Source organism: Centruroides vittatus, unplaced genomic scaffold (assembly GCF_030686945.1).
Source record: "Centruroides vittatus isolate TY-2023 unplaced genomic scaffold, ASM3068694v2 contig_2754, whole genome shotgun sequence".
Classification (NCBI taxonomy): Eukaryota; Metazoa; Arthropoda; class Arachnida; order Scorpiones; family Buthidae; genus Centruroides; species Centruroides vittatus.
Window position 1 is genome coordinate 1 of NW_027121752.1, and position 25,946 is coordinate 25,946.

Consider the following 25,946-nt stretch of genomic DNA (forward strand, 5'->3'; position numbering starts at 1 on the left):
CATTGATAATTTATTCAAACACGGTTCCATAAGCACAAAGGTCTACATCAAGCCCACCCACGACCCATTCCTACCTTACAATACATTCCTTCCTTCTCCAATGATCCACATTTAGAGCTCTAGTTAGAAAGGGAGGGGCATTCCATTGCTGCTCCAACGTGTACGACAGGTTGCAAGAATTGAATAAGAACCGTTGCTAGAACTTTGGGATTTGGAGCGAAAGTCATTGAAGAGTTAATAAGTTCCTACTCAGATTCTCACAAAAGGACGACAAAGAACAATATGAACAACGACGTTACCAAGTTCACTTACAACAGAGGCATGTCCAACATCATAAAAGAAATTATACGAACTACAAGAACACAAGATTATTGTACAGAAGTGCTCCGACGGTTTATAATTTGCTTAGAAATGACAAAGATGCGATCAAGAAGGAAGAACGATCTGGGGTATACAAGATACCATATAAAAATGATCAATTAAGTATGTAGGTGTATATAGGTGTCACCAACAGGTACTTCAGCAAGAGGCTTAAGGAGCACATATACGATGTATACAAAGGGCACTATCCAGAGTAGAACAAACAGATGATTTGCTGGTTGAGGTTGGGTTTAAAGAATTATCGACCGAGTGCCGTTCATTTTAAAGATGAACATTGCGAAGAGGCTAGTCTTTACGAAGGAGCATTTAAAACATTTACAAAGTTTTGGAGTAACGTGGTTAGATGCGACGAATCGAAATTTGAGCTTGTGGGCTCGAAACGGTGTCAAATTGCGTGGCAAATGAAAAACACTGCCTACAAACCTGCAAACTGCATTGGGTCTATAAAGCATTTCTAATACATGATGATACGGGGTGATTCTCTCGTCGTGGACTGATGACTACAGTACATATACAGTATATAATCATATATCTTATGTATCCTCAAGAATTTTCAATAGTATTAACATTTAACTGCTGTTGATAGCTACATTACCATATATACCTTAGTATGTCCTATTATTCTTATAAAATGAACTTTCAGTATGAATAACTTTTGTAGTAAAGATGTTTACCTGAAAATTAATGTAGATATGTAGGCGTTATGTCTGGTTATATATGCACTATAGTCATTAGAATAATTTCATCAGTGGTTAATTGTCAAAGCCTTCGAATATTACTTGATAGATACCTAAGTTACATGTAACTGATTAGCTCAATTTTTAGGTCAATTAGCTCAGTAAAAAAGCTCAATTGTAAATGTTAATACGAGTGAAATCGGCATTAAGTCCGACCCTACTGGAGATACACACGACCCCGTTATCTCCCCATCCCTCGAGCTTTAGTCACCAAAATTTAATAGCATTGATTCCCCTAATAAACCAACCTCTCTGCAGAACTTTAGAAATTTTTGACAAATAGCACAGGAGTTATTAAGGTTCAAAGAGGATGAACAAAATCGTGCCCCACACACACCCACACCTACATACATATACACCTTCCCTCACACACAAAAACATCCATAATACAGAACAACCCCCGAAATGTTTGCATTTCTCGACGTTTGAAGGTGTTCCGAGTCCGATTATGAAAAATTTTGGGTGGCTCATTCTTTGACCGATTGCCATACTTTTCCTCTGTTATATATAACAGAGCCGAAAAAGTAAAAATGTACAAATTAACATACAAAACATGTTTTAAAACTACAACTAGGAGTACTTCGTCTCTGACTGAAAGGAAACGACGGTATTCGTTGTACACCATTTTGTTCACGACAACTTAAGTATGACGTATTATTAAATACAGAACGTCCTCAATATAACAGACGAACTTTGATCCAATAATCTACTGTCTTATATTCCTCTCTTTCATTTATAAACATCTACTAAATGAAATAAAATGGATCCACCGATGGCCAAGGGTTCCCTAAACACTGGAAGTTCGATCGTGGGTTTGCGCCTCACCGGACGTGAAGTTTTACGGGATTTTCTCCACGTTTTTTTGCTAAATACAGTTGCATTTAAGAGTATTTAAGTTTACAGTTTCGTTGTAAATACTTAATAATAGTATATACTTGTATTATCATTTAACAGTAGAAATATTGTAAATTTTAACGAATTTTAAACTTGATACCATTTTTAAAAATTTCTCATTATAAAGCTGAATTACGTAGAAATGTGCACTATCTCGATTAATCGAACAGACCCTAATTTTTAAATTAATTACACAAAAAGTAATTTAAATAAAACTTTATTTCCGTGCAATATTTTATACCTCAAATTTGAAAGGAAAGTTATAAATACATTATTCGTAACATTTCATTTAAATAATGTAATACTTTTCTCAATAAAAATCAGTCGAATACATATGTAAATCACATTTATGTAAAACAATTTCTTCATTTAAGCCACCATCTTGATTATAAAGTTACCAGTAGATGAGCCCGGTGTTGCTCGGGCAGAAAGTAACAATAGCAAGGATTAACCCTCTCTTCCCTTTACGAGGATTTCCAAAAATCCCTTCTTAGTGTGCATGCTCATGATGTACCCTGTGTACCAAATTTCAACTTTCAACTCTTAACCGTTTGGGTTTTGCGCTTATTATTATTATTGCTATTATTATTAATATGCAATAATAATAAGCCGAGGGGATTAATATGCAAGCCTACCGCTCTGGGGTATCTCGGATCGAATCCGGATGTCAAAGTACTTCAGAATTTTTTTTCTCGGCACCAGATTGCCCCGCCCTTGGCCTAACCGAATCCACAACGGGCCTGAAAAATAGGCACACACAGAACGGAAAGAATCCAAAAAAAAATAATAATAATAATAATCTTTTCAAACGCATAATTATACATTAGTTAATCACATTTCGTTATAGTTTTTATAGAAAACACAAAAAATTGTAAACTTCTAAACTATATTTCGTTTCCTAAAACAGATCTGACCATGTCTCCGTAAGTTTTGTTATAGGTTTTAATGTTATTTTCATCGAAAATCTTTGGGCGATCATTTGGTACTAAATAATGATTACGAATTAAAAGATGTAGCGTGTAAAATTTCTTCCATTCTTCGCTTCTTTCTCCGTATAACATGTAAATTAAATTATTATCCACTCCAAATCCGCCTACTACCGTATGCGCAAATTCTGGATGTACGAAAAGAATCGATTTCGATGGTAATTCACCACCATTATAATACCATTTTTCGGGATGGTAATGCCTGTAAGATTCGTGCCAATATTTTAAAAACCTTGCATTCTTATGAGCTATTATCACTTGATTCCCTAAATATTGATTTATATCGCAATTGATGACGAACTCGAATCCTCGAAAATCGTGTAGTGACTTAACGACAAAAACGTCGTTATCTAAATAAATTCCTCCATATTCTTGAAGGATTTCTATACGAGAGATATCAGATGCGTGTTGTATATAGCTAATTTTTACACCATAAATATATTCTGGTTTCTTTCTATACTGCAATTTCAGCTGTGGTATGTGTTTAATCGTGTCCCAATATTTTCCCGTTAAGTTGTGACAATTGCAATGGATGATAATCTTCTGCGGCTTGTGATTCTGAAGTATGGATTTGATGTTGACCATATCAACAAACGTCAAGTTTGTACTATCGAAGCGAATTAAGTGAACAATATCTGGAATAATGTAACGAGAATATCCGGTTTCGTTGTTTGAATCGGTAAAACCGATCAGATCCTCTGAATGCAGCTTCGGGACGTCATGACTGTGGTTGTAAATAATGAATATAAGGAACATTAGGAGTACCAATGCAATTGGCAATTTCAAAATATCTTTGCAAAGCTTCTTAGAAAGGATCATGTTTTACGTTTTCACAAATTTAACCACAAACTGAAATTGAAAAAATATATATATTAGCCAATATCTTATTATATATTAATTTTTGATTAAAAAATTACAATAAAATTACAACTGTAGATTGTTAATTTACAATAATTTTTTGTTTTTTTATTATTTAAAAAGTCACAGATATACTCGTAGCCACAGTGAAACATGGAGGGAGGAGAGGCAGAGTGCCTAGAAAAGAGTGGAAAAGAAAGAAAGGGGGAAGAGGTGAGATCACATAAGCGCTTGCCGGAGACCATTAATAGTAATTAATAGAAAAATACAGGCAGTACATGTATTACACAGGATATAAGTAATTACGTACTGTACATGAACAATCCATAGTTTTACAAAAACCCATAGGTAATACAGAAACAAATTGGTATATTACATTGTAAGTAATATTAAAAGTTCATATAAAAATATATGAGAAATGTTGGATGACTGAATCGTGGTCAGTTTGCGCGTACACAGTACAGAGAACTACGTATTCTGGTGATAGGTAACCAATTGGCGGCTGCCTGACCGCTAGAGTACGTGACAAAACGGACAGAAAGGACGACAAAGGTAGGAGGATTGAAATTGACAGTTAAATTTTAAGAGATGTTCTGCTGGTGATGCAGCTTTTTAGTCTTGAGTGTTAGTGGGTGTTGTCGAGATTCAGTTTCTCGTGAGCCTTCCTGGTGAATTCTACGAATGTCATGTAGATATTCTTGTTTTCAAGTGAGCATGACCATACAACTTCTTCGCTGATTGAGGTGATGAGGTAGTTCCGAGTGTGAGAAAACCGTGCACAACCATAAATGATGTGCAGAGCGTCCTGAGTAGAGACATTATCGCAAGGGCAGGTCCCATCCCCTTATTTAAGAAACGTAGCGAAGTAGGATCTGAAACACCCATGTTCGGTTATAAACTGGGTGGAATTGAAGTCCGAGATGACGTGTTGGGAAGTTTAATGTTTTGCAGAAACTAGTGGGTACCCTTATCGCTTGATGTCCACTGCTGCTGCCAGATGTCGTCGTCGATTTGATGATATACCCAGGAAGATGGAATAGGGTCGTAGGAGATTTTCTCTTTATCAGTGGCCGCCTTCTTTGCCAGAAGGTCGGCCCTGTCGTTTTCTGGGTTGTCTCTGTGATCCTGTATCTAGCAGACACCTCGAAGATGGTATTATAGAGGATATTCTAGAGCATGCGGTCGAACTTAGAGTCCTGAGGGTACCCCCTGTTAATAGGCATGTGGCAAATCTTATAGTTGTTATGAATAACCATGGCAGTTCTGTTAGAGAGGTAACTTGACAAAAGTCTATATTCCAGGGCATTGGTAGAAGTATAAGTTGTACACGATTGCCGGCCACCAGGCATGATCGAATGTCCCCTTAAAGTCAATAGAGACCATCCTGGTGTGTTGGTTGTTCTCCTTAGAGTTGTTAATATACCCGATAATATTAAGGAGAGCGTCAGTAGTCTCTTTCTTTTTACGGAAGCTGAACTAAAGATGGCTGAGACGATTCTGCAGCTCCAGATGGTGTTCAATCCTCTTTGCCATTAGGGCATCCAGAATGTTGCCGAGGATGGATAAGAGGAAAATGGGCCTAAAATTATTAAGGTAAGATGGGGACGAATTGGGAGACTTTTCGATCAGTTTGATGGAAGTCACCTTCCACATTGTCGGGAAATACCCGATGTCCTGGAATTTATAGAACAGACCCAGAACGCGGTAGGAATGGTCCTAAAGCCATGAGACCAGAGATTTGGTCAGAGCCAGGAGCTTTCCTTTTATTAATGATTTTGAACTCATTGTCAACCTCCCTCATCGAGAATGGCGTATCCTCCTTGATGTTAAGGGGTGTGCCTACTAACTGCCTGATGGAGCGGTGGTAGTCCTCATTTAGTGCACAAATTTCATGAATGACGACCAAAAAATTCAAAAATCCGCCAACAACTCGCAATAATGAAGAAAGTTTTCACGAGACACGCGAAATTACAAACGAATTTCATAAATTAAATTAAACTTTTCAATAAATCTAAGACAAAATATGTGTTTTCATTGTCGACGGGTATTGGAGGATTAAGATCTTTCGAATCCTTAGAAACAAAAGATTAAAGGTCTTCTCTACATGATTTTACGACATAATCAAGTAATAACGTCTAATGTAATTAGAATCGTTTATAAATTGTAATGTACAATGGTAAAATTGCTTTATCTTTTTTCCGATTTCAGGGCTTTCAGGAATGCCTAATGGAAAATGGCTGTGGTAACAGGATACAAAGGCTTCTGATAAGTCGACTCTCCTCCTGAAAAATGAGTTCACACCGTACAATAAGCTGTGTGGTGTGGACTCATTTTTCAGGGGAAGAGTCGACTTATCAGTATTCTAAAATGTGTGAAACAGAAAAAGTATGTTGAATTAACCAGTGGTGACGAGTTAAACGATGTCGAATAAACCGAGTTTTTTAACATTAATAACATTAATGTCTATGTAAGTCGGCCGGGACCACAAAAAATTGACTACGTAACCAACGAGTGTCGAATTATCCGGGGGACGACTTATGCGGACTCGACTGTATTTCTAACCAGCAATTATTTATTGTGACATCGTCACAATGCCGGAATGCAACTTTTCGTCATTGTTCTCAATTCTTTTACTAGTGTCTTGCCCCTGTACGTCATACTTTTCCTGTTAGCAATACAGTCATGCCAGTTACCACCTAGCTTTTTTCAAGAGAAATATTTGAATTGAAGTAACGTATCAATACTTATCCTGGGTTTCCTATCTCTCAGCTTTTCATATCTGATCTCTTTACTATCACATAAGAGCAATTATTATCGCAGTTTTACAAGATTTTTTTATTTAAGCAAGTCATACGAAGTCTTTCGGATCTTAACGTTACTAACTTCGATCACATGCGGGGCCGTCACAACTATCCAACAACGATCACTTTTCAAATATTAATGAGTAGTCGTTGACTATCCTCTCTGCCGTGAGGAGGTCAACGACTAGTTTTGGTCGAATTATTTCATTCTCTTATCTTATCTTATCGTTATTTATTCCCGATATCGCAAGAGCATAATCGGGTTAATTACAGAGATACATCAATGAACAGGTAAATACACACATAATTACAGAGATGATATACGAACTGTATGACAATAGAAAAAATGGTATGAGACAGTGACGTAGCGAACATAACTGGCGCCCGGGGCACGACACTTTATTGGCGCCCCACTCTCCCTCCAGAAACACATATAGTTTGTCTTGGTGACCATTTGGGCGCCCCTCTGCGAGTGGCGCCCGGTGCATAATACACCCCCTTGCATCCCCCCTCGCTACGCCATTGGTATGAGATGACCAACTTAATGAATGACTGAGCGCATGTGATACTTACGAATCAAGTTTTTAAACGACTTCTAGGTGTATTGTTAAGAAGGACATGAAGATCACAAGCCTAAAAGAAATCCATGCAAATTGCTTTGTTTTGGTGCTCTGTTCGTATTTTTGCGTTCATTTTCTATTAGATTCACGCAATGCTTTTTTATTTGACCCCTAAATTCTATTAGGCGTGCTCAAAGATCACGGACATTGTCACTTTGACCCCACTTTTTAACTATATCGAAATCGTGGACCCCTGTTTTCAACAGTACATTTATTTCATTTCTAGATTCTTCAGTAGAAAATGGCAAAGTTTTATCAAAATCGGCTCATAAAATTTGAGAACGAACACAATTCTATAAACCTCGTAAAAGAGGCTTCAGCGTTACATAATTGACAGATGATCCCTTACTCCATACTTAATTCGGACCTTTCAAAATTATAGCATAACACCAGTACTAAATGATGGGAGAAGTAAAACTATCAGCTTCCTACGCTACGGAAATCGGCTTCGAATTCGAGTCGACATAGAAAATTTCGTGGGTAAGTTGACCCGGATATGTTGGGCCTCCATCGTGGGATTACATCGTGACGAGGACAGAAAAGAGCCGCTTGGCGTCTAGAAAACTTTAAAACACTAGAACTATTTACAAAGGGGAGTGATTTCGTTTTTTAAAAAAACAACACAGAAATTTTAAAATGTTTATTTTAAATTTAACTCGATCAAAACAATCAATTAGGCTATAATCATGTATTTACAAATTAACACGAAATTCCTGTGTCTAAGAATTAATTATCGAATTATTTATAAATGAATTTTGTCTTGGGTTAAGTGCGCTTCTACTCCCAAATGTCTACGAGATCCACGAAACGAGTAAACTTTTCGTTTTCGCGAGAGAAACTTCTTCTAGAATTAAAATTCTCGACTTCGCCTATTGTAATGTCTGCATTTTGTCTTCTTACTGGACAATTCGGTTTATTATTCTCGGAGACAAAATCTTTGTTTCGATTTCGTGAATCAATTTGTTTCCTTCACGAAATCTTCTTTTTCCTCCATTAAATTTTCGCTCGCTTTGTCCAAAATTGCGCAGAGTTCCGTTCTAAATTTCTCGAATCGTTTGCCAGTCGGTCCACTTAAGACGATATACTTTCTGTTAAAATAATCTTTGAAGTTTACACCACGATCCACAACAGACGATCTGTTGTACGCATCTCCGGCATGAGTAACGTGGTTCGAGTTCTCGCAGCTTTCTTTCTTCACTTGAAGAGACGGTGACAAGTTCGTATGTTCAATAGAATGAACCGTATACAGATCTTGTGTTTGATTGTTTAATGAAAACTTGTTAATTGGGCGCTGTTCTGACCCACTTTCCGTACTGGAATTATCGACTTCTAGTGTTTCCGTGTCTTGCAATGTATCGGCTTCCTCGTTCGTCTTCGAGAAAGCACGCGATATTTCTTCCACTTCGGATAACTCTTCGGAAGATTTATGAAAATTATAAATCTCCTCTTCGTATGAACTGTTTCGATTTTGGTGTTTGTCGTTGGTGTCTAATTGGGTTTTTTCTTTTTTCTGACACGAGCCGCTGGCATAAGATGCAGAGCTATATCTGGTTTCTACGCTACCGGAAGCGGGACTTTTAATTTTGGCCGTCATCTGTACAGTTTCGGCTCCATTCGAAGAAGACGAATAATATTTATTTTTTTCACTGATTGGGGATGTTGATTTGGGAGACAAAAGGGGAGATGTCTCTTCAACAGTGTTTCGTCCCCCAGTGTTTCGTCTAATTGCAAAACAGTTTCATTACGGGTCTCTTCCGAACTGATGCGAGAAATCGATTGAAATTTGTGTTTTTCGCTCTCGTAAATAGATGAATCGATATCGACAAAGATGGATTTTGATCGGTGAGGTTCGTCGTACGTTTCCTGTTTACAAGGTTTACCATGAAATATTGTAGAGAAAACGTACACGAGCGCAGTAACAAGTAGAAGTATCGACGATACTATAACGAAAGCAACCAGTACCGTGGAAATGGCACGGCCGATTTTTTTCATTATTATCTTCATTTCTTGCTCGGTAAGCGTTTTTCTTACCTTAATATCAGTTGTATTTTCTGGTATTTTATTTTCGTCACCTTTCTGCCCGATCGAACCAATTATCATCCTATTAACAAGATTTTTACATTACTCTTCGAAAATCTTACATTTTCGTTCAATTTTCCCGCTTGATCCTTTCTTTCATTATGATCGAGCTCATTATTTGAATATTTTCGCATAAAATACAACTCTCTGTATTTTTTGTAATTTTCTATAAAAGGAGATGGCTTTTGAACTTTGCTTTTTGAAATTTTTACAGTTATCTGTTTATTTAAATCTTGACTTCGCTCAAATTCCTCGTGATCTTGATCCGTATCAATTTGAAATTCTTTGCTTTTCTGTTGTATCGGAAATTGAGTCGGTCTCACGAGCCAGTCCAATCCTTCAATTTTTGACTTAGTTTTGGAAACAACCACACCACCGTATTTTTTAAACTGTGGTGAAGACATCACACTGGGTAAATCTTGATGGTAAGCAACCCGTTTCTCAGTTGGGGAACCGAGGATCAACAAGTTTGCTTCGCTCGTGGGTTTCTTCTTTACACTTATTGTGGAGTTCTGCCCCAGAGGAGCATACATTAAAATAAATAACGGTAAAATCACCATTAATGTATCGCTTAGATTCATCGTTTATATCGACGATATTGACTCGAAAGCACCTCAAGAATTATTAAATTTCGTAAATATTGTTAGAAAACACTAACATTGTTCGCAACAATACAATCATTTACCAAACTTCACGTCTATATTAATATTTTTTATAATTTATTTATAGCCTATAGATTTGCTGCAATCATACATAATACTAACCATTTTTATATTGTTTAACTCTTTCCATCCTGTGTGTACTAAGAGGGGCACTTTTTTGTAAGTGACTCTTGAATTAAAATATGTATATATAAATTTAATTACACATATAAAAGACATTTAAAATTAACGAGCTGTTTGTGGTATATGGCATAGTAAAAAGGACATATATGGCATAGTAAAAAGGCATAGTAAAAAGGACATATATGGTATAGTAAAAAGAACAAAATTTCCGATAATTATTAAAAAAAATCTTCATTATAATAATAAAAATATCCAATAATGAATTTAAAATATTCTTTTAATTTGATCATATATTTATAATGAATTTAAAGTAAAATGCCAGAAATTATTTGCTCGTTTCTAACAATTTATCGACCTAATAAAGGTTGAATACAGCTGCAAAATACGCTCGTATTTTACGGCTATATGGTATTTAAGCATTTCCTTCAGCTGCTGTTTTCAACGAGGCGAGAATAGTCTACGAATTATTTATTAGTACATAAATATATTTATACAATTAATTAATATCCAATTTTCTAGCGTCGAGCTTCTTTAATGCGTAAATCGAACCGGAATCCTTCGCCTAGAATGGTGTATTATTGGTTCGTTTAAAAATAAGATAATGAATATTTCTAACAGAGCCGACTTTTTTCGCTTTATTCGGGTTATGTTCCGTTTCCGCTTTAGACAGGTTATGCCTTATAGTAAAACTAGCCGTTACCCGCGGCTTCACCCGCTCGGATTTTGCAATTTGATAGAAATCACCCTCCCTCGGTACTTCACTAAGGTTCTCAATCATTAGTTGTTACTAATTTGGTAAAATTACTGATTTTTAAGGAAAATCGAAAAAAAGCAAAAGAGATAGGTAAGGAATAGAAATACCCGGGTTTTTCGTAGCGACGTGCTCTTGGGTAGGACACCACTTCGAAACTCTCCTTTATTCGTGACCCTCTTCTTATCGTAGACCTTTCGTCTATTCCTGACTTCGTCGTTCGTCCGTAGTTTATTATTTCTTTCTAACTTCTTCAGCACCTCTCGGTCTCGGATCGTCTGTCTCGAGGTCTGCAGCACACTTTTTCCCTCCCTACTTCTTCGACATGCGACTAGAGCCTGGGATCCTGTCGTGTTCCTATTGGTCACATTCATTATGCATACCGCGCATGCGTTTTTTTGTTTCAGCGGAAAAGTAAAACTGTAAGAAGCCCAATTAGAAAAAAAAATGACGGAAATACATAAACCTCTAATGAAAACTTTCAGCATGAAATACGATTGAACAGAAAAACCAGGCAAAAACAAAGATGTTTACACATTTCCATGACTGAAATACAAATAACTCGAAGGCAACTTAGAGAATTAAAACAACACTGTAGTACGTGTAACAATGCTGATGACCAACAAGAAACAGACACAGTCTCGAGGATACAATGCGTGCAGTGTGATTCTTGGCACCATATGTTTTGTGTCTCAGTACCAATTAATACTACAAATTTTATATGTAATTTTATATTTTAATTATTACATATTTTATATGTAATTTTATATTTTATACGTAATTTTATATGTTTGTAAGGATTGTAACACACATTAAAACCTTTCAAAAATCATTATTTTTCCTATTAAATTCAAAATTTTTTATAATAAATTTTTATAACATCGCGTTTTTTATTTATATACAGTATATGTATTTTTTTCACTTTCATATTTATAAATATTAATTTTATAATTTTTAAAACATGAAAAAATAAATATGAAACTACTAGCAAACACATGCGCGTCTGCGTAATGAAAGTGACCAATAGGAATGCGACAGGATCTCAGACTGTAGTCGCTTGTCTTCTTCGAGGTTCTCACCAAAAGTGTCTCTTTCTCTGTCCGTTTGGCCCCAGGGCTCCACACCGTCTTTAGTTCTACTTATCTTCGTGGAAAAGATAATTCTACCCACAGGCGAAAGGGTTAGACGGCCACACTATAATCGATCAAATATGTAATAACAAATTCGAATTTAAACGGTTGGAACATTTGGTTAAAAAATCGTAATACGTAAATATTGTACGTTTGGAAATTAAGTTATTACCATCAGAAACAAAAAATCGCATCTAAAATAGAAGAGTAGAAGCTATTCTTCTGATTAAGACTTAATGCTCTCTCTCTCCCCGGCGGGGTAATTTCGAAAAATTCTTTTTTAATGTGCGTTTCCATGACGTACCCTAACTGTGTACCAAATTTCACCTCTTTAGGTTCAGCGGTTTGCTCTGGGCGATTATGAATCAGTCAGTCAGTCAGTCAGTCAGGACAAGTAGTTTTATAGGTTAATGTTACCTTAGGTTCCGAGATGGCGGCGGTGGGAATTTTTCCCTATCTTGACGACTGCGGCGGGGAAAAATTTTTTCCCTAGAGTCGTGACGTCGACGCCGTTGAGAATTTTTCCCCGTTCGGTTTCAACCCTGAGATCGACGTTGCCGAGTATCCTGTAACCTCGAAACGGCGACGGTCGTGTGTAAATTTGCGACGGTAGAGGGAGCCCTTTCGTGACGTCGTGCGAGAGTAATATCGGCGGGAAATTCGTAGTTGTGTTACGAACGAATATGCAAATGCTCGATCTGTGACGTGTTTCTGTTCATTTCAATGCAATTTTATGCAAATCGACTAGTTTCCAGTTGGAATTGTTTACTGCAGTGTTGCGACAAATTGCGTATTGGAATATTTGCTGTTTATTTTTCTGGTTACGATATTTCATTTTTTTTCCTCACCACCTCCCCGCGTTTAGTTTATTGCCAATTATTCGATAATGAGTAGTTTTGCCGATTTGAGTTTCAACGACGAATTTCGGTTGAGTTGCACCACACGTGATTTCTACAAGTTAACCTCTTAACAGTGAGGGACGTAAATAGACGTCCAAGGCGATCGAGTGGCAGTGGTTAGGGACGTCAATAGACGTTAAAAAATTCTTATAAAATACCTGGACCATTTCGTGAAGTCGTAGAATTTTCACGAGTAGTTGGGTTCTCCAACTTTGTTTTGGAATATCCTTTAGTTCTTGAGAAATTACAATAAAAGAAAGAAAATTAAAATAAATATGAAATTTTAGACGGCTATCTATCGACATAAATCGAATTTAAATTTCCCGCCGTCATTTGATTGGTTAAAAAAATTAATATTCCTAATTGGCTCGCGTCAGAAAAAAAGTAGGTGTGACTTCTGTAAATGACGCTATCGGGAGTGCACCGATGCAACCGGAAAAAGTAAACAGCCTACGTCATTAGTCTAACGGTCCTTGTCTGACCTACTTTTCGTAAAATCAACATTAGAGTAAGCTGTAGTAAAACGTAGTAGTTTATAGTAAAACGGTCTTCTCTAATATTCATAGTAATTTGTAATGCTCGGATTTCAATTTAATAAGTATTATTTAGTTTAGAAACATTATAAATACATCATTAAGTAGGAGAATAACAAAAAACTTTATTTTTTAGTATAATACAATTTACAAAATCGAAAGTTCGTATATCGTAATATTATAAATAACTACATCGAAACATACAAAGTCACCTAATTTACTTAAATTCAGTTCATTATACAACTGTAGATACTCTTGCCTTCCTCAGTTTCCTCAAAACAAAATTCGAAAACTTCAATTAATTCTATAAATATTTAAGTGCCATTACTATTCGAATTAACTGTAATTACAAATATAAATGAAAAATATTTTCGACATAAACCCTAGGCAATAATTATCAAAACAAAATTCTTCAAGTATAAATTTTTCTGTATAAATGTCAGCGATCCAATGTGTGACCTACTTTCTCTAACGTAGTAAAACAAAGTAAGTTGCAGTACAACAATACACATAAACACAAATAAATTAGTAGCTCAATAATACATACTTTCATTTATATCCATATGTTATATCCAAAAGTTAGTTCTCCCAAATTGTCGAAAAATAAATTATTTTCAACTTTTCTTTTTGTAAAGTAGCATATTCTGAAAAACAAGTTTTATATTCAGCGTAAAATTTCCACCTTTTATCCGTTAAAAACAACGCAAAATGTACGAATCCACGTAATAAAAAATTATCGCAGTGAACTTCGAAAAAACCAGAAACATAGATACACCAGACTGCACTGTACAAAATTTTGCCACGAACTGATTCATATTTTAATGCACCTGTGAATAATTTTATCACATGACGAAAAGTTTTTGAATAAAAGCTAAAAGTTTTTAAAAATTCTTTCATAAAATCCGATGAATTTAATTAATACACAAATTGACAACAAATTATAAGCTCTGTTCTGGGGATGTAAGCTTGTTTGTCCCCATTTTTGATATAATTTGTTTTTTTCTGTATTTTCACTCAATTTACGTAAAAATTATTCTATTGTCCTGTTTATAATTAATAGCTTGTTTTTGTTTCTGTTTACTAAATGGAATTTCACAGTAAAATATTCGGAAACTAAATTATAAAAGCCAAACAAATTAAATAGCTTAATTTTTACAATATCCACTTAAAATGGATAAAAGCATTATTGTATATTTATTATTTATTTGTGCATATCGACGTCTTTCGAAGAAATAATCATTTATTGTAGAGTTTTTATGAGCTGAAAATTATTCTGTTGTCTTTGATGAAATTTGTTACAATTTACTAATTTTTACAGAAACATTAAATTTTAAACGATGACATTAGTTAAAATGTATTAATTTGTACACAAACATTAAATTTAAGGCGTATTTCTTGGTGATCACGTGACCGAAAGCTATTTTTATCTTGGCGGGAATTTTTCCACAGTGATCTTTGTCATATCTAATTTGCATATTAATGATAGTACATTACTAATCTTTATTAAACAGATCTAGACATTTTATATTATTTAAATTTGACTGGATTAGTAAAATAATTATATAAAAATTTTCACTATTTTGCAGGAAACTTCAATCCAGATGACGTAAGAGTCATCCATGGTTCGCGGGAGAATTTGCGCGATGATCTTTTTTATATCTAATTTGCATAATTATAATGGAAAATTATTAATCTTTATTAAACAGATCTAGTTATTGTGTATTAATTAAATTCATCGGATTTTATGAAAGAATTTTTAAAAACTTTTAGCTTTTATTCAAAAACTTTTCGTCATGTGATGAAATTATTCACAGGTGCATTAAAATATGAATCAGTTCGTGGCAAAATTTTGTACAGTGCAGTCTGGTGTATCTATGTTTCTGGTTTTTTCGAAGTTCACTGCGATAATTTTTTATTACGTGGATTCGTACATTTTGCGTTGTTTTTAACGGATAAAAGGTGGAAATTTTACGCTGAATATAAAACTTGTTTTTCAGAATATGCTACTTTACAAAAAGAAAAGTTGAAAATAATTTATTTTTCGACAATTTGGGAGAACTGACTTTTGGATATAACATATGGATATAAATGAAAGTATGTATTATTGAGCTACTAATTTATTTGTGTTTATGTGTATTGTTGTACTGCAACTTACTTTGTTTTACTACGTTAGAGAAAGTAGGTTACACATTGGATTTCTGACATAAAACTGTCGGCTTTTTCAGAGTGAAGCGGACTTTCTCAATGAAGCGTGTTTTAGGGAAGTTATGCTTTCTTTTTCTGATGCATGCCAATTGTGAAAATTGTTTTTAAAATTAAATATCAACCAATGACGATAACATATGTTATAAATGTGAAGATGAATATAAAAATATTTCTACATTTTTTGTTGTTTCTTAAAAATTAATTTATTTAAATTTATTATATGTCAAGTAAGTTTATTTACAAAATGCTAATATTTTAATTCGCTTTAATATTTCGGTGTAAATTTGAACAAGGAATTTTAAAATTTTAAATAAACGATATACTGAAATTTTCTTTTATTTACAATGATTACCTCACTTCTACAGAAAGTAGAACATGAGACGACCTTCACCCACATTTCAGTCTGGGGAGGAAAGGCCGCCAGGCGTCGTAGTTGTAAACGTAACAACTTTTACGTCATCTATTGTTATGGATGAAATTTGTTAACTGTCAATTACATTTTCTTGAATTTGATTCGAAGGTTAAAAAAAATCGTCATGACTTAAATGCCTAAAACTTTAAAAAATTATATAAATTTAAAATAAATTAAAAACTTTCGAAAAAATCGTATCGGATAAAAAATCAAAAAAAAAATTTAATATAAATTTGAAAAAAATAATTTTTAGCAAAAAATTACCGCGAAAAAATTCACATATAAAAAAATTATGTAACAATAAAGAACGATTTTTTCTTTACAAGACGTAACTGTTTAAAATTTTTTTGTCCTAAACGGAAACGAGAAAAACGCGTGGGAAAATTCTTGAAAATTTTCCCACGGTTTACCTTTACAACTAACTGGTAGCGCAGCGTCCGACAGTTGCACTGTTAAAAGGATATTAGTGCTCTCGACCTTTTTTTTGGCAAAGAAATTTTACACCCCGAATGGCACTGCTAATAATAGACAGATGTCATCATCTCTCGAAATACAATATCCTTTTAATTTCGCTGTCCATAGCCCGACACGTGTTACACAGCCATCTTGTATTATTTTGCACGCGTGAGATTGTGAAATCTCTCTTATGACTGGATCTAGTTTCAAAAACTCTCTTGAATCGATCGCGAATAAACTCGTTTCGGTCGAGATAGATCGCACCAAGGCATAGTCCCCGACCTTGCTCACAATCTAGATTGAAATGCTCGGTGCGAACGGGGTATAACGCTCTAGTTTAGTAGTGTTACAGAGTATAATACGTATATTTCAATATATTTTTTAAAAGAAAAAAACCACTGAGAAATGTTACGTGTTAAGGTTCGGGAAACTGAAAATTTTAACATCGGGTTCGGCCGAACCTGTGCAAACCTGCTGAATATCACCACTGGATGTAGCTTAATCCATGAATCTGGTTGTTGGCTTTACTTGGGCTCGATTCATTGAAATAAGAAAACAACACTCTATTAGCTAACCTTTCAAGTGAATTCTACTTATGTGTCTCAACCTGCGTCTACGGCAGTCTCCCACTCTGGAAACCCAAAATCGAATCCCGACAAATTGGAATAACCTCATGAAGTTTTCGGGAGGTGGTCAGTAAAGACTTGTCAAGCTCCATCTCTCGAAACCTGGAAGCCTCGTTGTGGGCCTGACCAAACCCATAACGAACTTGCTAAAAAAATCAACTGTTTGCCCATGGGGAAAACAGTTGAAAAATCCATGGAGTAGAGTGTGGATTGATAAAGTGTTTCGCATTACGTGGTATATTGTGTATGCTAGAGGATTACATTTGTATGTCAATCTTATGCCATTTTTTTCGTATTTGCTTATATGTTGTATATAGGTTTATTTTAGTTAAAGACAACGAATAAATCTTGTAAGGAGTCGCGAGTTTTTTTGTTGCGAAACGATTCAATAAGCTTTATTATATAACTTTTTGTTTGTTTAACCAATGTCATTTTGCCATTTTTTTTCAATCCATTTTTCTATTTTTTTGTTTAATTAATATCACTTTGCCACACACGAGTAAACATACGTTGATAAATTGCTACAAGTTTGCGTGGCCTAACGAATAAGGCGTCTGACTTCGAATCAAAAGATTGCAGGTTTGAATCTTGTCGCGGACGGCGGCTGACTTTTAGTTCCAATGCATTGGATTATTTTTCTGCCATTCTTTTTCAATCCATTTTTCCGTTTTTTTTTGTTTAATTAATATCACTTTGCCTCACACGAGTATACATACGTTGATGGATTGCTACAAGTCTGCGTGGCCTAACAAAGGTTCAACCGCAATGTGAGTAGGACATAAAATGTCGTGCAATGCAACTGTCGAAGATTAAATTGTACGTGGCGAAAACCACCGTTCTTTATGTGACCAGGATATTCTGCGTTTATTGAATTTTCCAAATGACACGGACTGGAGAAACACGTTACTGTTAATTGTAGACCCCGGAAACGGACCGTACGACTATCAAGACTTTGTTCCTTCACTGAGTAGTGTTATCGACCTGAAAGACATTGTTCATTTTGGGGCAAGTATAGTTACTCATGTTTACATTATAGTAATGAAAACTGAAAATAGCGCAAATGCCTTACTGAATTTGAGAGAGATACAAGTAAAAGGTAAAAAGTGTCGAATAATTTCAATAAAAAACCGGAAAGTAGTGATCAACATACATTGGCTATTGCCAGTATTGTCACATGATTTAGTTAATAGACACTTTTTAAATTACGGAAAAATTTTAAAGTGCGAATTCTTAAAATCGTCGGTGCCCGGCTTGGAGCATGTCCTTACGAACAAAAGGCGAATATGGTTAGAGCTCAAACAGGGAATTAATACCGAAGATTTATCTTATTTTATAAGGGTGAAAGGTATGACTGGATCGGTTGTCATCGCGGGCAGGCCATTGCTATGTTATCGATGCAAACAATTTGGTCATATCAAAAGAAATTGTGTCGCGAAAAAATGCGAAACATGTAAAAAATTTGGATACTTAACCGAAAATTGTATTGGTAAAACGTATGCTTCGGCAACGACTGTCGAAAGCACGTGGGGTGCTGCTGTTGACAAAGAGCCGGATAACAATAAGGCAGGAAGCAAGGAGACAATGCCACCGTTATCAGCAACGGTTAAGCCCGCGGCATCTTCAAGTAAACAAAACAACAAAGAAGAATTTAACAAGAAACCATTAAGCGCTGACGAGAAGCAAAACTCCTCCGGAAGTGAGTCATCGCCTGAAAGCCCTCTTGATAAACAAAGGAAAAAACGAAGGAGGAAACTAAAGATTACTCCATCGGTCAAATATAATGAAAATAGGACTAGATCAGACACTCAAAAGGATTGTGATACGGCAGACATTGTCGTAACTACGAATAAATTCGAAGCTTTAAACACAATACATCAAGAAAAAATGGATTGCGAAAATTTAACCGCATCGGACGGAACCCTCTCGGGGGTAACCGAAAACGTGCCGACAACGGTTCGTAACAAACAAGAGGTTATGATTGTTCCCCCAAGATGCGAAGCATCCATCATAACTCTTAATGTAAACGGGCTCAACGTTCACCACAAACAGGACCTTTTAGTACAGTATTTGTTGCAGAACAACATAGATGTGGCTCTGTTGCAAGATACCAGACTTAGTGACAACTGGAATGCCACCGTGTTTAAAAATAGAATTCATAATCATTTTAACTCTGTCTGGTCGAATGGAGACTCTAAAAGCAGAGGGGTGGTTATTTTAATTAAAAAAGATATTCAGATCATCTAGACCGCCAATGATAGCGAAAGTCGTATAACATTGTGTGATGTGGCTTGCTGTAGCGAGGTGGTGCGTATTATATCGGTGTACCTCCCGGCGAATAACTCGAAAAGTCGGTTAGAATTCCTTCCTAAACTGGAACAGTTACTGGACGTCCCTTTTGAGATAATCATTGGGGGAGATTATAACTTCGTAGAATCAGAACTGGACAGAATTGGCTCAACCTCAAACGAGCTAGAGAGGAAAAGATTCAAGCATCTAAAGGCAAAGCATGATTTGACGGACATATGGCACCACCTTTTCCCTAACAGAAGAGAGTACACGTATCATCAAAACAATGCTCACTCTCGGTTAGATAGGTTTTATGTATCTAAGAAAATTACTTTATGCACAATCTCTTCGGAAATAGAACCGTCCTATCTGTCCGATCACAGCTTCGTCAAATTATGGATTGACTTCTCTCTACAGGAGAAACTCGCTCCAGATAGATGGACTTATTGAAAATTTAACTCTTCCTTACTCAGAAACGTTGATTTTCTTGCTGAAACGACAACACAGATATTGAATCAAAAAGAGGAAAACTCCTTTAAATGGTGGCAACAATTTAAAAGTGCAATCAAAAGAATTGCCATTCAAATTGGTGCGCAAAGAAAGGCAGAAGCAAGATTGCGTCGCCTGAAGTTAATTGATGCACTAAAAGAAGCATATGCAAAGGAAATACTACACCCGGGAAGTCACATCGGTGAAATCGAAAATGCGAAACAAAAATTGAGGCTTATGCAGGAAAAAAAAATTGAAAGGCGCCTTCATTCGCTCTCGGGTAGAGCTTAATAGCATGGAAGAAAAACGAACTAAGCGCTTTTATCAGCTTGAAAAGAAGTGTTTTAAACGTAAAGCGATAAAAGAACTCAACATAAATGGTACTATCACCACTGATAAGGAAACTATCAGACTCATTTCTTAAACTACTACAAAGAGCTATTCTCAAAAAAGCAATACTTTCCAGAAAGTGCAACCAAATTTATCTCTCTGATGCCTGTGTTGTCGCATGACAAAAGCAGTTCATTAAATAACGACATCACGTACGACGAATGTTCTTTAATAGTAAGGTCTATGCCCAACAATAAAGCACCGGGCCCTTACGGCCTACCCGTGGAGTTCTACAAACAGTTTTTTCCAATCATTGGCAACAAGCTAGTGCAAATGCTTAACTCCATCATATCAGATGATCAGGTGCCAATAAACTTCAGCCAAGGAATAATAACGCTCATTCCGAAGTCGCAAAAAATGGCTGACCTAAAAGAAATCAATAATTGGAGGCCAATATCCCTATTAAACACGGATTACAAAATTCTAACAAGAATTCTTGCCAATAGGTTTCAAAAGTCATCTCAGGTCTCATTGATAGTGCGCAGACCTGTGGAATAAAAGAACGACGCATCCACACAAACATCCTCCTGACCCAGACTATCTACGACCTCATTGAAAATGACGTTGATTCGTGTTGCTTCCTTCAAATCGACTTAAGGCGAGCTTTCGATAACGTGTGTCATGAATACCTGTGGAAAATATTAGAACACTGCAACGTGGGGAAAAAATTTACAAGTTGAATAAAGCTATGTTATGAAAGTGCAAAGAGCCAGCTGCTGATTAACAAAAACCTGACTGATAAACTCGAAGTGGGCTGCTCTGTACGTCAGGGATGCCCCCTATCCATGCTGCTCTTCGTAACAAGTATAGAACCGTTATTTTGTTATATAAGGTCCAGTCCCTTGTTCTGTGGGTACCGCCCACCAAATAACAGAAACACAGAAATAAAATACGTGTCATATGCAGATGATATTACTCTTGTCCTAACGAGTTTGAATAGCATTGACAGGATAAAACCGCTTTTTCTAGATTTTGAACAAGCCTCCGGACCTGCAATTAATCCAAACAAATGTAAACGTCTTTGGATTGGGGCATGGACTGACTTACCTAATACTTATGGTGGGTTTACTTGGAATAACATGAACCTAAAAATCCTTGCGACGACAATAGGAACAAATACCAATGAGCAATGGAACGAAATAATCCAAAAAATAAATAAAGCTGTTTTTTGTTGGAGTGGAAGAAATCTCTCTTTGTTTGGAAAAGCAAAAATAGCAAACACTAAAATTCTAACGCCCTTCTGGTTTTTGTTGAAAACGCAACCTCTCACAAAAGTTGCAGCAAAAAGAATCAACAGAATAACAGCAAAATTCGTATGGTCGTCTAGCTACGAACCGATAAGAAGATCGACGATCCATAATGACACTGAAAATGGAGGTCTGGCCTTACTAGACGTATCTCTAAAAGCCATGGTTAGTAGAGTTACCTTAATCGATAATTTACACAAATATTCGCTCTGGACACCTATAGCAATAAGTCTATTGCAACCATTAATTCCGAACTTAATTGTAAGCACCAAAATATTAGAAAAAAGGTACAGAATACCGATGCTATTAAAAGAAGTAATACATTGCTATAAACACCTAACAAACTATTTTAATGACGAGATGATCTTTACAACAAAGCCCCAGAAACTATATTGGATGCTAGCAGATACTTTAATATCCAAACCCCAGGTAATAGAACTCGACCAACAATTGTTAAACAATAAAATAATAGACACCGTATTCAAATTGCCGATCTTCAACAGAGCAAAAAGTACTTATTGAAGGATTTATTATAACTGTCTTCAGACTAATGAATGGAAAACGAATAAAAGTTTGCAAAACAACAGCAATTGTCTGATTTGTAATAAATCTGAAACCACTCAGAATGCAATATTTGAGTGCACCCACACCTCTCAAATTTGGAAAGTCCTGAGGGAGAAAAGCAGCGTTTATATTCCACTTACCATTGGCGAAGTACGTAGACTAGAAATGTATAGATACTCTAAGCAGATGATTTCTATAATCATTACAGTAATCGACACAATATGGAAGAGCAGATGTTCGGCGTATTTTACAATGGTAACGCAAATAATAACGTTAAAAAAATGTAAAAGTAGATTGAACCAGTTAATCGAAACTGTAAACTATCAGAAAAATTTTGATAAATGGAAAAACCACCAACAATGGACAGAGACTGGGATAATAGCTTTAAGTAACGGTAGTTCCTGCTCGCCCAGTATTGATTGCAAAAGTCTCTGTATTAAAATATGATATTGTATTATATTGATAAATGTTCGATTATAGTAGTATAAGTATTGTACTGATATGATAACTATTGTATTATTGTCAGTCATATAACCAAGCGACATTTGTAATTGTAATTGTAAATTAATTCATAGCATATGATGTATATTAAGTAATTGAATAAATAAATATGTATAATAAAACAAAAAAAACAAAAAAAAAAACAAAAAAAAAATCCGCGTGGCCTAACGGATAAGGCGTCTGACTTCGAATCAGAAGATTGCAGGTTCGAATCCTGTCGCGGACGGCGGATGACTTTTAGTTCCAATGCAGTGGAGTATTTTTCTGCCATTCTTTTTCAATCTATTTTTCCGTTTTTTTTAATTCATATCACTTTGCCACACACGAGTATACATACGTTGATAAATTGCTACAAGTCCGCGTGGCCTAACGGATAAGGCGTCTGACTTCGAATCAGAAGATTGCGGGTTCGAATCCTGTCGCGGACGGCAGATAACTTTTAGTTCCAATGCAGTGGAGTATTTTTCTGCCATTCTTTTTCAATCTATTTTTCCGTTTTTTTTAATTCATTTCACTTTGCCACACACGAGTATACATACGTTGATAAATTGCAACAAGTCCGCGTGGCCTAACGGATAAGGCGTCTGACTTCGAATCAGAAGATTGCAGGTTCGAATCCTGTCGCGGACGGCGGATGACTTTTAGTTCCAATGCAGTGGAGTATTTTTCTGCCATTATGTTTCAATCCATTCCTCCGTTTTTTTTTTTGTTTAATTAATATTACTTTGCCACACACGAGTATACATACGTTGATGGATTGCTACAAGTCCGCGTGGCCTAACGGATAAGGCGTCTGACTTCGAATCAGAAGATTGCAGGTTCGAATCCTGTCGCGGACGGCGGATGACTTTTAGTTCCAATGCAGTGGAGTGTTTTTCTGCCATTTTTTTTCAATCCATTCCTCCGTTTTTCATGTTTAATTCATATCACTTTGCCACACACGAGTATACATACGTTGATGGATTGCTACAAGTCCGCGTGGCCTAACGGATAAGGCGTCTGACTTCGAATCAGAAGATTGCAGGTTCGAATCCTGTCGCGGACGGCGGATGACTTTTAGTTCCAATGCAGTGGAGTGTTTTCCTGCCATTTTTTTTCAATCCATTCCTCCGTTTTTCATGTTTAATTCATATCAATTTGCCACACACGAGTATACATACGTTGATGGATTGCTACAAGTCCGCGTGGCCTAACGGATAAGGCGTCTGACTTCGAATCAGAAGATTGCAGGTTCGAATCCTGTCGCGGACGGCGGATGACTTTTAGTTCCAATGCAGTGGAGTGTTTTTCTGCCATTTTTTTTCAATCCATTCCTCCGTTTTTCATGTTTAATTAATTTTACTTTGCCACACACGAGTATACATACGTTGATGGATTGCTACAAGTCCGCGTGGCCTAACGGATAAGGCGTCTGACTTCGAATCAGAAGATTGCAGGTTCGAATCCTGTCGCGGACAGCGGATGACTTTTAGTTCCAATGCAGTGGAGTATTTTTCTGCCATTTTTTTTCAATCCATTTCTTTGTTTTTAATTTAATTAACAGTAAATAAATTTTTTTCGTAAGTTTTGAAAACTTATGAATAGCATACAATTTTTTTCGTTACTAAAAGGACTATGTTTATTAAAGGAAATCGTTAATTTATTTTTAATCAATATATAATTAGTAATCACAATTAAAAGTACTGTATTATGCGTTAATATAATTTTTAAGTAAACCAGGGCGTTTTTACAAAGTATCGTTGTCATCTCAGCATTTCTGTTGAACTTATTAAAAATATCAACAATGTCTTCATTTTTATTTTTATTATAAATCATTTTTTATGGTTGACAAAATAAAAATATGATATTAATTGAAAATTTATTATAGAAAGCCCTCGTTTGTTCAGCGATTACAGAACGATTTTTTCATGAATTTGTGTTCGAATACCGAATATTTCGAATTAGAAACATTTCGAGTATTTAGATAAAACATATTTCATTTGTCATTTTTAAGAATTATTATTTACCTAAAGTTAAAAAAAATACCTATTATCACTTATCTAATAATGTTTAAATAAACTTTAGTAAATACAGTAGAGCGTCGAAAATCGGAATCAATTGGGGACTGGGGGTGTTCAGTTTAGTCATTTGTTCCCATTATTGACTTTGTACAAAAAAATATATTAACCTGTCCGATGTTCAAATTTTTCTCTCTTGCCTGTCGCTTCGTGTTGAATTTTTCTCCGTTGCGTGTCGCTTCGTGTTGAATTTTCGTCGATTTTAAGCTTAACGAAAATTTTTATAATAATAATCGAGGCTATCGTATCGTTAAAAATTATTTCTGCATTTTGTACAATCAAAATAAATATATTGAAGAATATAAAGAACATGAAAATTATACTTTAGAAGTAAATCTAGTATCAAAAACGTTCGATTCAGCACGACACAGTCCGACTGAAAATCGTTCCGATTACCATCTATTCCGATTACCAGCGTTCCGATTAACGACTCTCTACTGTACGAAAATTAATCTACAAAACGAAATCACGGTGATGGTAATAAACTCGTCAACCCTTAGTCTCGAGTTTTTCGTGTTACAACACCCAACGTTTTGAAGGTGTCTCGTTGTTTAAAAGACCGACGAATATTTCGTTTAATTATATAATATAATTTATATTATTATTGTTGATAATAATCCTATATCGCTATAAAACAAAGGTAACTGTAACACGTGCAAACTAATTAAGAAGTGATCGAACGAAGGTTGGCCATTAAGAAGTTAGTCACCAGATGTTTTCTGTACTATACCTCCTTCATAACGTTGCACCTTGTAGTAATACCACTTTCGAACACCATCTTCCTACTGTTATGTAACCCTTACCTCAAGCTATCTTGTAGCAATTATGAAGCCTTCTTATGTCTGCTCTTCTGCACCCATTTAATGTTCACTGATTATACCTTTATAGCAGTTTGTTTGTCTTGTATAATTTTAAGTATTAACCTTTTTATATTAATACCAATTAATACCTCCCCTTTTGTTTTATTAAATGTACTATATTGATACCTGAGTATTATCGCTGGTGTGATGAGTCTTTATTATCTACCCCACATTAGTAAATATTTAATTAATTTAATTAAACCAAGGGCTAAAAGAAATTCTTCGTAATAATTTTTGTTTTGTGGAGTTAATCGATTTGGTAACTGAGCCGCTCAATTCACGTTGATTCGTTTACAACTTGTTACAGTTAAGTTGATTGGTCGAATCATTATAGTCGCAAAGTCAAATGCATTGTAAACAATCCCATCATGCTCAACGATACACGTAACCAAGTTTGAC

At 35.5% G+C, this 25,946-nt stretch overlaps 1 protein-coding gene and 7 non-coding genes across 8 annotated transcripts; 7 read left to right on the forward strand and 1 right to left on the reverse strand.

The window, feature by feature from the left end:
• Positions 1-2,213: 2,213 nt before the first annotated feature.
• LOC136972038 (uncharacterized) lies at positions 2,214-11,372 on the reverse strand. Its single transcript, XM_067266591.1, has 2 exons — positions 11,003-11,372; positions 2,214-3,847 (listed from the first exon to the last, which is right to left on the reverse strand). Exon 2 carries the CDS (start codon positions 3,815-3,817, stop codon positions 2,897-2,899), a length of 921 nt encoding a protein of 306 aa, XP_067122692.1. The 5' UTR covers positions 3,818-3,847; positions 11,003-11,372; the 3' UTR covers positions 2,214-2,896.
• Positions 11,373-22,783: 11,411 nt separating this feature from the next.
• TRNAR-UCG (transfer RNA arginine (anticodon UCG)) lies at positions 22,784-22,856 on the forward strand. The gene has a single exon. It is a non-coding gene; the product is annotated as a tRNA-Arg (tRNA).
• A 129-nt stretch (positions 22,857-22,985) lies between these two features.
• Positions 22,986-23,058, forward strand: TRNAR-UCG (transfer RNA arginine (anticodon UCG)). Its single transcript has one exon. It is a non-coding gene; the product is annotated as a tRNA-Arg (tRNA).
• Positions 23,059-23,187: 129 nt separating this feature from the next.
• TRNAR-UCG (transfer RNA arginine (anticodon UCG)) lies at positions 23,188-23,260 on the forward strand. Its single transcript has one exon. It is a non-coding gene; the product is annotated as a tRNA-Arg (tRNA).
• Positions 23,261-23,396: 136 nt separating this feature from the next.
• TRNAR-UCG (transfer RNA arginine (anticodon UCG)) lies at positions 23,397-23,469 on the forward strand. The gene has a single exon. It is a non-coding gene; the product is annotated as a tRNA-Arg (tRNA).
• A 133-nt stretch (positions 23,470-23,602) lies between these two features.
• Positions 23,603-23,675, forward strand: TRNAR-UCG (transfer RNA arginine (anticodon UCG)). The gene has a single exon. It is a non-coding gene; the product is annotated as a tRNA-Arg (tRNA).
• A 133-nt stretch (positions 23,676-23,808) lies between these two features.
• TRNAR-UCG (transfer RNA arginine (anticodon UCG)) lies at positions 23,809-23,881 on the forward strand. Its single transcript has one exon. It is a non-coding gene; the product is annotated as a tRNA-Arg (tRNA).
• A 133-nt stretch (positions 23,882-24,014) lies between these two features.
• On the forward strand, positions 24,015-24,087 carry TRNAR-UCG (transfer RNA arginine (anticodon UCG)). Its single transcript has one exon. It is a non-coding gene; the product is annotated as a tRNA-Arg (tRNA).
• Positions 24,088-25,946: the final 1,859 nt, after the last annotated feature.